This window comes from Panicum virgatum, chromosome 1N, assembly GCF_016808335.1.
Source record: "Panicum virgatum strain AP13 chromosome 1N, P.virgatum_v5, whole genome shotgun sequence".
In the NCBI taxonomy this organism is placed as follows: domain Eukaryota; kingdom Viridiplantae; phylum Streptophyta; class Magnoliopsida; order Poales; family Poaceae; genus Panicum; species Panicum virgatum.
Window position 1 is genome coordinate 59,511,623 of NC_053145.1, and position 13,039 is coordinate 59,524,661.

General features: G+C 47.2%; 1 protein-coding gene across 1 annotated transcript; it reads right to left on the reverse strand.

Annotated features, from left to right (window-relative positions):
* Nucleotides 1–6,647: 6,647 nt before the first annotated feature.
* LOC120657115 (calcium sensing receptor, chloroplastic-like) lies at nucleotides 6,648–8,520 on the reverse strand. Its single transcript, XM_039935371.1, has 6 exons — nucleotides 8,246–8,520; nucleotides 7,897–8,130; nucleotides 7,608–7,791; nucleotides 7,376–7,517; nucleotides 7,139–7,270; nucleotides 6,648–7,058 (listed from the first exon to the last, which is right to left on the reverse strand). Exons 1-6 carry the CDS (start codon nucleotides 8,444–8,446, stop codon nucleotides 6,809–6,811), a joined length of 1,143 nt encoding a protein of 380 aa, XP_039791305.1. The 5' UTR covers nucleotides 8,447–8,520; the 3' UTR covers nucleotides 6,648–6,808.
* Nucleotides 8,521–13,039: the final 4,519 nt, after the last annotated feature.

Consider the following 13,039-nt stretch of genomic DNA (forward strand, 5'->3'; position numbering starts at 1 on the left):
TTCGAAATTTACAGAAATATACCCCGGCCGCCCCGCTGCCGGCCGGTCGGGACCTGGCCCCCCTGGCCGCCCGGCAGCTGGGCGGCCGGCCCCTAGCCCTATATAAGGTGTTGGCCCCCCTCACCCCATTTGGCTTACTAAAAATCCAGAAAAAAAAAGAAAAGAGAGGGAGGGAGGGAGAGGAGGGGTGAGGGAGAGGCAAAGCGGCGAAGCCCTGTCGGATTTTCAAGGCGGCGACTTTAGGTAACTAAAATTTTATGCATTTTATAAATAGATTATGTTGTAATTTTTTTTGAAACAGTAGATTAGCAATCAGTTCAATTATTGTTAGGAGTGATTAGTGGTACATTTAGATGCAGTTACTTATAGTGATTAGTTTTGATATAGTACATTTAGTGTTAGATTTAGTATTAGAAAATACTAGAAAATTGTTAGAGAACTATTAGAAAATAAAAAAAATGCAAGATAATATTAGAAAATTGTAGAAAATGTTAGAAAATTATAGAAAATGTTAGAATTTTTTTAGAAAATGTTAGAAAATGTTAGAAAATAGTTTAGCAATCAGTTTAATTATTATTAGGAGTGATTAGTGGTACATTTAGGTGTAGTTACTGATAATGATTAGTGTTGATATAGTATATTAGCAATCTGATTGCTCACTTGTGATTGCCAGGGCTCAACACCATGGCATCCTCAGGATCCACGTACATTCCATGGAATAAGGTGACGGAAACAGTCCCCCAAGGAGTCCAGGTGCCTATGTGTTTTTGCGGATCCTTGTGCAAACTAATGAAATCAAGGGTTTTGGGGGACGACTTTGGCAAGAGATTCTTCATGTGCGAGAATTACGAGTACGACCCGCCCAAGCATTACGGCAAGGACCGAGCAAAGGTACTACAAAACACTATCAGAGATTGTCACTTTCTGATCTAGTAATGACTTCTAACATGATTTGGGGAAAGACTCCACCGCCTCTATGTGATTTCATGCAGTGGTTAGACACCGAGCAATCTCAGCAGGATAAGGACCACGTGGAGCGTCAAGCAAGGTGGGCTGCACAAAGGTGGCAACGAATGCTGCATGAAGAACAGATGGAGGAGAAGCGCAAGAAAAACCAGGAAGACATTCAGAAGAGGATTGCAGAAGTGGAACGTCAGAAGGCAGAGGAACGTGAAGCTGACAGGGAGAGGAAGCGAGAGAGGGCCCGCCGTGCTAAGGAAGCAGGGTCTGAAGCTATTAGGAAGGGAAAATATCTCCGGTGCACTCAGTAAATCACCACCATGTAATCCCGGCATTTTACATTTCCTATGGCATGTTAGGTTTACTCACAACACGAGGTTATCGTGTTACACATGTCATGGTTTTCATTGTTCAAGTATCTAGTAGTACGAACGCCTTATGCCTCTGCTTTGTAATCGTAGCATTGTTTACAAAACTGTATTGCAAACCGAAAATTTATGATTCGTAACTACCCTTCTATTTTCAGTACAATTTCCAGTTTTTCCAGTGAGATATGAATTTTGAGTTACCACTCTCTTCTGTGTTCTTGGATTGTTCTTCCAACCATCATATATATATAATCAGGGAGCGTACAGTAGAAACTCTATTAAATGCATGAACACTTCTCATCTTGTAAAAGCGGAGTCTTTGATTTTTCTTTTCATAATTCGTCAAGGAGAGTTGAAAAGTACAGAACAACTCAAATAAAACAAAACACATAACAATTCAAATAAAGCAAAATACATAACAATTCAAATCAAGCAAAACACAGAACAATTCAAACACAAAACAATACCTTCATAATATTACATGCTACAATCTGGTGCAAATACATATCCATACATAACGAAATGTAATTATCACATACAGGTCGGAATACATATCCATACATCTGGTTCAAATACATATGCACACATAACGAAATCTAGACGCGACGGGCTCCAAACTCCGGATGCAATCCATCGGTGGGATTTCCAGAAGGTCCAACTTCAGCACCAACATTATCTTCTTGCATTTTAGGGCACTTCTTGTAAGTGTGACCATCTGCTCTACACAGGTTGCATCTTTTTTTCTTCTTTCCTGCCTCAGACTCATCCATTCCGTTACGGATATGAAGTGTCTGCCGTCGACCTACCCCTCTCCTAGCATCTGGATTGGGAATGTACATTGGAGAGATATTTGGTGTAGTGAATGATCCCAGACTGCCTATGTCATATATCTCATGGCCCCAAGTGTGCACAGCGGTTTCTTTTCTGTAATATTGTGAAACAAAAACCCCAGGATTCAACCCAGATTTTGAACATGCCGCAATGACATGGGAGCATGGTAAGTGAAGAAGCTGTGGCTTCTTGCATCTGCAAAAAACCTTGCCTTCTGGCGTTATCAATCAATCATGAACGATCCTTTGTCTGCGGACACCCTGCCCTGTCCTGTCCTTGCATGAAACCTCAAACCTTTGATCCTTTGTGCCCATAGAGACCACTATGTGATATTGAGCCTTTTCAATCTTTTCTTTCATGTAGTTAGTGACCCTATTACAAAAAATCACACCTGGATCATTAAGTAAGACAACAGCTGCCTGGTACCGCTCTCTGAAGTACCTTGTGCATCCGTATATGATGAATTCAACTATGCCAATAAGAGGAAATCCACGAATCTGACGCATTACCATATTGTAACACTCTGCGTGGTTGGTTGTCTCGATCCCATATCGACGACCACCAGTGTCGTATAGAATTGACCACTTTTTCTTAGGTGTATTCTTAATCCACTGTGTGAAAGGTCCGCCGCCGAAACGTCTCCGGCTGGAGGTTGAGATCTGTTCCTTTAGCAGCTCGGCGCACATGTTATCTAGTACCTGCCACAATGCATTAAACTTCCGCTGCTGATTCTGAGTGCACAATCTCTTGAACAAATTCATAAGTTCCTTATTCTTGAAGCGCTCAAAAAATTTGCACTCATATGCCTTATCCACCACCTACTCATAACATCTGGCCATAGAGGAGGCTGTCCTCGACTTCCTTCATGTAGTTGCCTTATTGCTGCTAGAAGACCAGTATGTCTGTCACTGATGAGGCAAACATCAGGCCTTCCAGCAACAACGTGAATCTTCACACGTTCAAGGAACCAGTACCAGCTCTCTGTGTTCTCATTCTCAACAAAAGCAAAGGCGATGGGAACCACCTGCTTGTTGCAATCAACTCAAATTGCTGTCAGTATTGTCTCCTTATATCTTCCTGTCAAGAATGTGCCGTCAATACATAGAACAGGAAGACAATACATGAATGCCCTCACACATGCACCAAGGCACAAGAAAGCACGAAGCAGAAACCCAGGTCCCCCATCTAAACTCGGTACAATGTAGGTATCAGCCGCGCTTCTAGGATTTCTCTGCACAATTGCTGATAGCATGTGAGGCAAGTTATCATATGATGCCTCATATGTGCCAAATCTCATCTCAAATACCTTTTGTTTTGCCCGCCAAGCCTTTGCATAGCTGATTTTGTATTGAAAACGGTCGTCGATGTCCCTAATTATCAATTTTGGCTCATAATCAATTTTGTCCAGAATCACCCCATACATCTTCTTGGCAACAAAAGTGGATGTGATGTTACGGTGAGTTTGAGCAACAGCGGTTAATCTACATGTATGTGGTGTAACAATTGAACACTCCCAGTGTGTCTTGTACTTGCCCTTGTAGGCATGTACTCGCCATGTACAATCGCCATTGACACACTTCACCTCATATTCTTTGCTGCTAGACTTGACAACTCTGAATTTCTTCCTCAACGATATAGCCCAAAGCTTCACAACATCTTTCAAAGCTTCAATGCTATGATACTTTGCCCCCTGCACGACCTCATTCTCTCTGTATTCGTACTCATTACTCCTAATATCATGTATCACTGGATTTCCAAAACCCTTGCCTCTCCATTCACCTAGCAACGGGTAGTCCTCATCGTCTGATGAGTCCCCACATTCTTCTATCATTCGAGCCTCTTGGTCTTCATTCTGTACAGCTTCCACAATTCGAGATATCCGCTTACCCTCATCAGCTAAACCTTGCGGCTCAGGTTGAATGACATGCACGTTTTGATCTTCTTTTTCTCCTACCTGATCAGCTATACCTTGCGGCTCAGGTTCTGTGACATGCATGTTCTGAACTTTATTTTCTTATTCCACTACTTGGTTCTTATGAGATGATGTACTTGTTGATCCTTCACCGAAATGGCTTGCCTTCTGGTGAATCTGAATTAGCATTGCAAGAGGCCACCCGCGGTCAAGAGCTGCTTGCATGTAAGTCCGCCATTCTTCGGTGTTTGCTATAAGCATCAACTCCCAGAAATCCCCTTCAGTTCCCCAATTTGTCACAGTCTGAACGGTTAGGAAATGAGTCTTTGGATTCACATTGAATATCTCGTGAAGCCATTTGCGTATAGAACCAAAACTCCTCTCTAAGGATTTATCTATTCCGCACTCTCTTCGTTCAAAAGCTGATAGATCTACTCAATACGCATCATGAGAAATATATCCGTCACCATAATGAACTTGAAAACGAAGCTTGCTCGACATATCTGGACACAGAATCATGATATTAAATTGATTGCTAATCTACTGTTTCAACAAAAATAATTACAACAAAAATAATTGCTCGACATATCTGAACACACAATCATGCTATTTGTAAAGCGTAGAATTTTGGTTACCTGCAGTCGCCGGCTCGAAAATCCGGCAGGGCTTCGCCTCTCTCCCTCCCTCTCTTTTTTTCTTTGTTTTTGGAATTGTAGTGATGCAAATGAGGGGTGGAGGGACCAGCCAACCCTTATATAGGGGTGGTAGAGTCGGCCGCCCAGCTGCCGGGCGCCCAAGGGGGCCGGCCGCCCCGCTGCCGGGCGACCGGTCCCAGGGACCTGTCTGCAATTTTTTTTTTGTGTTTAAGTCCCGGCCGCCCGGCAACGGGGCGGCCGGTGTATATTTCTGTAAATTTCCAAATCCAAAATATATTTTTGTAAAAAACGGAAATAAAAAATAAAAAAATAAAAAAACCGCTAGTTGGACGCGGTGAAGGCGACGAGCAGCAGGACGCAGAGCAGGCCGGTGGTGGACGCGGCTCTCCGGATGGCCAGCTGGCTGCCGCTGCTTGCTGGCTTCATTTTTGGAAGGTGCGCGGGCTGGAACGGGATGGTGAGGAGCTGGTGGTTCCGTTCCTGTATGTTCTGAGCTAGTGCCGGCGACCGGCGATCAAGTAGTGTGTCGCTGCTGCCGCGCCGACGTGCGAGGACGTGTGGGGGCTCGATCCGGCACGAAGTGGTAGCAGCATCGCCGACAAAGGGGAGTCAACTCGTTGCCCGGAATCATTTTGCATCTCCCTCGCACGATGCTGGGATCCATGTACTCCTACTGCGGTTGGCGTGGCAGCGAACGACAGGACCGGAGGTTCGCTCAACGGCACCCAGCCCGCAGCCGGGAGGGGGCGTATCAGTGTTGCGTGCCCGCACCCACTCTAGACTCTAGGCTACTACTCCCCCCACTGATCTGCTAGCCCGCCTTGGCGAGAGTGACCGCGGCCCGCGGCGGGGAAGTTGGCAGCAGCATGCTTCCGGGGAACCGTGGGCTAATTGGGGCGTCACGGCGGCCTTGGGTTGGGGACTCGTACTGGATGAACTCATAGGGCTCAAGCTGTCCGCAGTGGGTACGTTAACCCATACGCAACGCCATCCTTTAGTTCCGGTGTAGCGAAAAAATCACCGCAGCGGGGACGGTAAACCTGTCCGGTATCATCGCAGATGAGGCGTCGTCCGGTATTCCTAGAGGGGAGCGAAGCGTCCGCTACAACTGGCAGCCCCAACAACCCTGGCCCGTCCCGCCCATGCTCGGGCCGCCGCCGCCATCAAGCTGAGGAGGGAGGGCAACAGTGCCTATGTTAGATCCGTGAGGAGAGAGGAGGGAAGAGGGGGGGCGGCCATGGAAGGGCGGAGGAGGAGGAGGGAGGAGAAAGGGGACGGCGCGCAGGGAGCTCGGCGGCCATGGAGGAGGGAGGAGGGAGGGGTGGTGCGCGTGGGAGAAGAGGAGAGAGAGTGATCGGGGAGAGGAGTAAAAAAGAAAAAAAAATATAACATGTGGGTCCACCAGCTGGTAGTTGGTATAAAAGATGAAATATAGAGTATGATGGGTCCGAAAAAACTAAGTATAAAATAGAGAATCTAGATGATCAAATAGAAATATTTTTTTAAAAAAAATAAATTTAAAATATGACGAGTGCGCATAGCCTCAAGTGCTGCCCAGGAAGAGAGATTGATGAGTCACAGACAGCCTCACGGAGCGTTTGGTTGGGCCGTTTCTGGCGACACCAATATTCGGCCGTGCGGGCCAATTTGGTTCGGTGCCTAATCTGGGCTAGATTTGGCCTGCCCGTCTACAGTTAACGTTCAGCAGAGGCTTTCATGCGTGTGTTGCTCTGCAGATCTCTTTATCATTTGCCCATTTGGCCATTTGTCATTTGTGTGCGTTTTCTTATAGAAAGCTAACCAGATTGCTGGATGGGAGGGTGGCGTGTCAGCATGCCGGTGGGTATGGCTTTGCCGTGCGTTGTTTTTACTCTCTAAACGACTCTTCTTGTTAGTGTAGTGATGCGCATCTCTCCTGCGTACAAGAAAAAAAGCATGTAAATACTCCCTTGATCTTTGAATCAGATCGCATGTGCTACAGTGTAACACAACAAGTCAAACAATTCGGGCAGACCAAAATTTGCGCCTCAGCATGAAACGAGCATTGGATTTACACTTCGAAGCTGCTTCAGGTCCTCCCATCAGTCTACGCTACCGGGAAGCTGCTTGCGAGAGGTTGCCCGGGTCGCCGACGAGGTCGTCCCAATCTGGCCAGCCGGGATCACCCGCGACGGTGTCACGACTTCGACCAAGGAGAGGTTGTACGAGCCCGCCCCGAGGCGGCTCTGCGCCCACCCTTTCCGGCCGGAGAAGCCGCCGGCCATGACCCAGCAGTTCTTGAACCCGACGCTGTTCAGCGTCTTCGCCACGATCTTGGAGACGTCGTTGTACCTGCAGGTCCGTACCACACACGTCATCAAATTTGGAAGGCACTAGAAGCAACCGGAACGGAGATGGTTGGGTGCACCGACGAGTCCATGATGATGACGTTGGAGCCCTTGCCGATCCTCTTGAGGTAGGAGATCTTCAGAGCCGTGATCTCCGCCTCGGCTTTCTTCGCGTTGCGCACCATGCCCTTGAGCTTGCTCGGAAGCTCCTCCAGCCTGAGAGCACCACCAGGTTGTTAGTTGTTACTGTTCGCATTGCGATGAAGAGAACGCTCTGCATTCTGAGTGAGCTCATGGCCGAGGAAAGAGATGGATGCGTACGGCACAGAGATGAGCTTGTTCTTGGCGTTCGAGGGCAGCTCCGGCACGCCGGCTTTGGCCTTGTCCCTGTCGGTCCGCACGTCGATCAGGACGTAGCCTTGCGTGGTGACCTTGTCGAGAGCTTGCGCGGGGGTCAGGTCGCCTGAGCAACAAGATGCAGCGACACGGTGAGCAACGCGAAACCGATTGCGGCATTGATGAAACCAAGGAGTGGAACGGGCAGTGGCATTGCCTTTGTAACCGCGGAGGCTGAAGGAGACCAGCGACCAGACCGGCGGCACGAGGAGGTACGCGAGGAACGCGGCTCCGGCGGCCACCACGTAGTCCTCGGGGGCCAGCGACGTGATGGTCTCGACGGTCGCCGAGGCGACGGGCTTGGCGGCGTCGATTACCTTCGTGCTCTGCTCCGCCGCGGTCTACTGAGCAGAGCAAGGTCGTCAAACCAAATGGAATGGAACAGTTGCTGGTGATCAGGAAGCTGTGGCTCGGAGTGGCGGCGAGACGTTGCCCGGTCAGCGTACCTTAGCGGCGGTCAGAACGGGAGCCGGGTCGACGCCGGCGCCCTGGAGTGCTTCCGTGGCTTGCTTGGAGGCGCCGGAGACAACAGGCGCGGCGAGCTTGACGGCCTCGTCGGTGGCGTTCTTCAGCACCGGGATCGCCGGCTTTGCGGCCTCGCCCAGCGCCTTCAGCACGCCCGAGACCTGCTCGGCGACCTTGCCGCCGACGCCGATGGCCTGGTCCACCGCGTCCACCGCCTGCGCGGTGAATCCCCAGCCAAGAACTAGCTCACGCGCAATGCAGAGAACCGATTCACCCGAGCTTCAAGTAGATCGGCCAATGCAGTGCGCGGGCGGGCGGACGCGTACGCACCTTGGTGAGCGAGCCGGCGACGTCCTCCTTGGACAACGCCGCGGCGGGCGCCGCCGGCGTCAGTGCCAGCAACGCCGCCGAGCCGGCGGCGGCCGCGGACGCGGCGTTAGCCGGCCCGCGCCGTGCCGGGATCCTGGCTCTCTCCTTTGGCGGCGGCGGGGCCAGCGGCGCGACGGTGGCGGACGCCGACATGGGGGCCATTGGAGGGCTTCGGCTATTCGGCTGGCCGTGCAGTCTACCTACCTACCCGCGCTGAGTTTTCTGCCACAAAACCGCGCTGACACTGTGTAATGCTTAAGGCTCCGGAAATTTCCGAACATTTTCGGCTACACACATGGTTTGTGTAATTGTGTGGTAGCGCGGTGGTGGTCACACGGCGTGATTGAACAGTGGTGGTCACACATATGTCGTACGTGATTGAACTGTGGAATGAAGGCAGATTCGGTAGCTTACGTTCGGCAAGTCATACGGCGTGACGGGCGGCCGGTTATCACACGTCCAAAGTTGATCCAACGGAAGGGACGAGACTACCTTCAGATCCTATCCTAGTGCTCACTTCACAATCAAACCTTATCTTTAAATACTTTTAGCTAAAAATTGTATAAGATAAAAGTTCGATTCTTAGAATATCTAAGCTAAAATATAAGACGTTTACTACCTATCCAGGAACATAATAATAGAGCGTGCGCCGACTCAGTGACTCCTCTTTCTTCCGCACTGCACCGCAGTACGTTAGGCCTAAGTCCGGCCACTCCACGAACAAGTGTAAAGAGGACCCGTACGTCTCCCTGACTTCGTGAAGGAGAAAGGGTTGCCGGCGCGGTGGATGAGGAAGACGAGAAGAGGGCAGGAGCAAATTTACAAGGGGGCTAGGGGGCTTTAGCCCCCCCCCCCCCCCCAACCCCACCCAAAACTCCATTAAAATCAAATGAGAAAGATAAGGAGAAAAGAGAAAAAAAATATGAAGAGGAATAGAAGAAATGAGTGGGGATGAGGAGGAGGAGGAGGAGGAAGAACCCCCTTCTAGATTTTAATTTTGGATCCGCCACTTGAAGGGTGCAAGCAAGGGGATGAAGAGCGTGAATCCAATCGCGCGATCGCGCGCTAGTTGAGTTCCCAGCAAATGATGCGACAGGCGGGCAGTGGTCCGTTCCTCGTTCCCTTTCCGTTTTTTTGCTGGTCCATTTAATGACGCGCGCAGCTGGGCCGATCGATGGTTGGCCCGTTTGTGCCAACCCACACAGTCAACATTGATTTTATTATTGCGCCCGGGTCTTGAGGATTTTTTTTGGGAATTTGCAAATCTGTAGGGCCCACAAATATCAAGCGCCCCAACCCATTACTTTCTACTATTTATTATTCCTTTCTTCAGGTTTTAACTTTTTACTTTCTACTATGTATTTCTCTAGAGAAATTCTCTTGACAAAGACTTTAGAAAAAATCTACTAAAAATTATATCAAGCATTTGTGCTTAGAATTTGTATGATGAACTTGTATATAAAAAGTTATCCAGCAAGTTGTGTTGAAAAGTTATCTCGACAAATTATATTTTCACAAGCTGAATGACGAACTTATGCATCAAAATTGTGTGAAAAGTTATTTAAAATTATACTGAGAGTTGTACTCAAAAGTTGTATGATGAATTTCATGCGTAAAAAGTTATATGATGAACTTGTGTAAAAGAATTTGTACGAGAAATCTCCCTGATAAAGATAACATTCTACAAGTTATGCTAAAAATTATGCTCCATAAGTATTTGAAAAAAATCTATGCATTAAATTGTATAGATCGTAAAAGTTATGCTAAAAATTTATATATATCGTGAAAAGTTGTACTAAGAAATTATTCCTCAAGTTGCTAGAAAAAAATTATACGTAAAAATTATGTCTATCATAAAAACTTATGATGATAGTTTATTCTCCATCGAAGACGCGCAAAAGTTATACTAAAAACTTATATTTACAAATTATAAATTTCCAAAAATAGAAAAATGCAGGATAGAAACTTTCTAAAAAAAGGAAAAATTGCTGCTGTCTTTATACAACTTATGCAAAAAAGATGAAAAACTTGTGGAAAAAAGTTAGAAAAGTTTTCCTACACGACGGAGTTACCTAAGATATATTTATAGCTTTTTCAGAATAATAATTTATTCAATTAATATTAAAAGAGAAAAGGAGAAATAGATAAAAATAGAAAAAATATAACCGCTCTCCATGGGATTACGAAGAGTGGATAAGGACATGACGTGATACTTGAACTACTAGCAGAGAGGGGGAATAAAAAAATAAAAACCGTTGGTAGGCTCCACCCACGTGAACACGTGAAGGCAAACTGCAGCCACGTAGAGAGTGGCTGTCGGAAATCGCGCGCTACTTGCTGTCCTGGGGCGCGCGCGCGTTTTAGCATTGCCCGATGAAGAGCCATGCTGGGAGGCATACTACAGGTTACGGCCGGCTGCGTGTCGATGCAACCTCGGTCATGTCTACCGACGCATTATCATTCTTATCATCAGTCTCCCTACCCGGCATGGCCGTGTCCATGGCGATGTTGAACTCCACCCTCTCCTCTTTCATGTCGTTGGGCACCACGAACTCAGGTCGAAGAAGAAAGGGCGTGCTGGGAGGACCATTAGTTCGCGCATGGAAGCTGTCCCTCCAACCCAATCATGAACAAAATCAAGAGCATATGGGAAAAGAGAAGATCACGAGCAATTAGTTTTACTAGTGCTATTTGGTGTGAACGGTTGACTAGTGGTGATTTATTTAGCCGGCGGCGGCGCTCAACCCTTAGGGTGCGTTTAGTTGGTAAAAAAGTTTGGATTTTGATATTGTAGCATATTTCATTAGTATTTGATAAATAATATATAATTATGAACTAATTAGGTTTAAAAGATTCATCTCTTGCTAATTAGTTAGACTTAGTTATTTTTTCAATTGTATTTAATACTCCATGCTTGTGTCCGAAAATTCGATATAATAGATACTGTACGAAATTTTTCACCAACTAAACAGGGCTAGTTGCCGGAGCGAGCGAGACAAAATAAGGAGGAAGGTTATGTTGTGACTTGCCTGAATCTGGCCCCTACTTTTCTCCTGAGTGGACGAGACTCTGCAATACTGGCGAGGGACTGTTTCCCTCCTAATTTTTAGCTTAAGATTGATAAAAAGGAACTGATACGACTGACCGATTACTGGGCCAGGGTACATCTGAAAGTAAAAAAGCCCACATGAGGCCTACTATATGTCAACCTATTTTTTTTAAACGAACGCCTATATAACAACGTAATCTGTTGGCCCATAAAGTTGGACGGATATGGGCCTTAAATTTCGTCGAATCAAGACAATCGGGCTGTCCAGTTCGAATGGACCTTGAATCCCGTTAGAGCGCAGTAGGCCCATAAGCTGAAGGAAATATTTCCCATTTTGATGCTTGAAACTGGAGAGAAAAGTACAGAACGAACTTCAGTGCATGCTTGCAAGATTCTTACCGAATCCCTTGAAGAAAACTGCAGGGATACGGTTTTTCATATGACTTTTGTCCCAGCACTTTATTCACCTATTCCTGTCATCTCATCTCCTCGCACCATCTTCCATTTTTCATCCTTCTAGAATCCGATAAGAAGTTCCAGCTTTTCCCAAACACAACACTTTACGTGGGACATGATCAGATAGATAATCTAAATTGAACACTAGCCAAAAACAAGACTTCCTTTGCTCATGTCATACTACTACTAGATTATCAAACTCCTACCTCGAAAAACAAAAGATTATCAAACTCCAACTAGGCTGCTAATCCAAGCAGCTATGTGAAGGTCTAGTCATCCTAGGAGCTAGGGCCTAGCTAGGCAGGATCAAGCAATCACCTACCTTAATCTAGGCAACTTTTCTTCAGCACTTTCCCCCTGCTCCTTTGCTAATATCCATCCATCCAGTTTTAAACAAGAGCTGGCAAGAAAAAGCTACTAAAATGCTGTTGGGGGGCGGCATGGAGCACTAAAATGCTTGCCGATTCTGCCCCCACATGGCCACTTTTATCCCATAACCAGAGTATTTATGCCCTGAGCTTTGTGTCCTTGGCGTTGGCTTTCGGGGCGTCCCATCAGCATTCCATCACCCACCCCCACGCCTTCTAAAGTTGGGAGTCCATTCCACCTTGACTCTCCACTCAGGAGATTCACCACCATGGACTCCCCATCTTCTGATGCAAAAGCCGTCACTGTTGCTTCACAGCGAAGCAAAAGTTTTGTCGAGTTCCTCGTTTCAGAAAACGGGATTGTTCAGGATAAGCTTGTGCTCCTGTCACTGCTTTCTTTCGTTTTTTTCCCCCTGTCTGTTTACTGTCAGCAAAGGTGAATAGTAAGCAGAGTCAAGTTCAGACTTCAGACACCTGGTGGATCTCTGATCTCTGAATCCACTCATGCGGAGCTCAAGCCATATATAGCAGCGATCAATTCTCACCTGTAACTATTTAAATGGAAATCGGGCAAGCAGACCTGGGTTAAGATACAATACAGCCCCAAGACCTGACAAAAGGTAACATGGAAACGAATAGAATCTTGCCAATTGGGACGATTAAACCCCCTGTATTGAAAGACCTCGGATCGATGTGGTTGCTGACGGTGCCATCCCAGCAGCTGCAGGTGGCATGCTCGGTCAACAGACGACAGGCCATGTAGCCATACCATGCATCTCCACCTGCACAGCCTCGATCATCTCTGCATCATGATCCACATACACGGCACCAAATTCTGTGGCCTGGTCGCACGCTCACACTGCTCCTGCTGCTAGGCGCCCT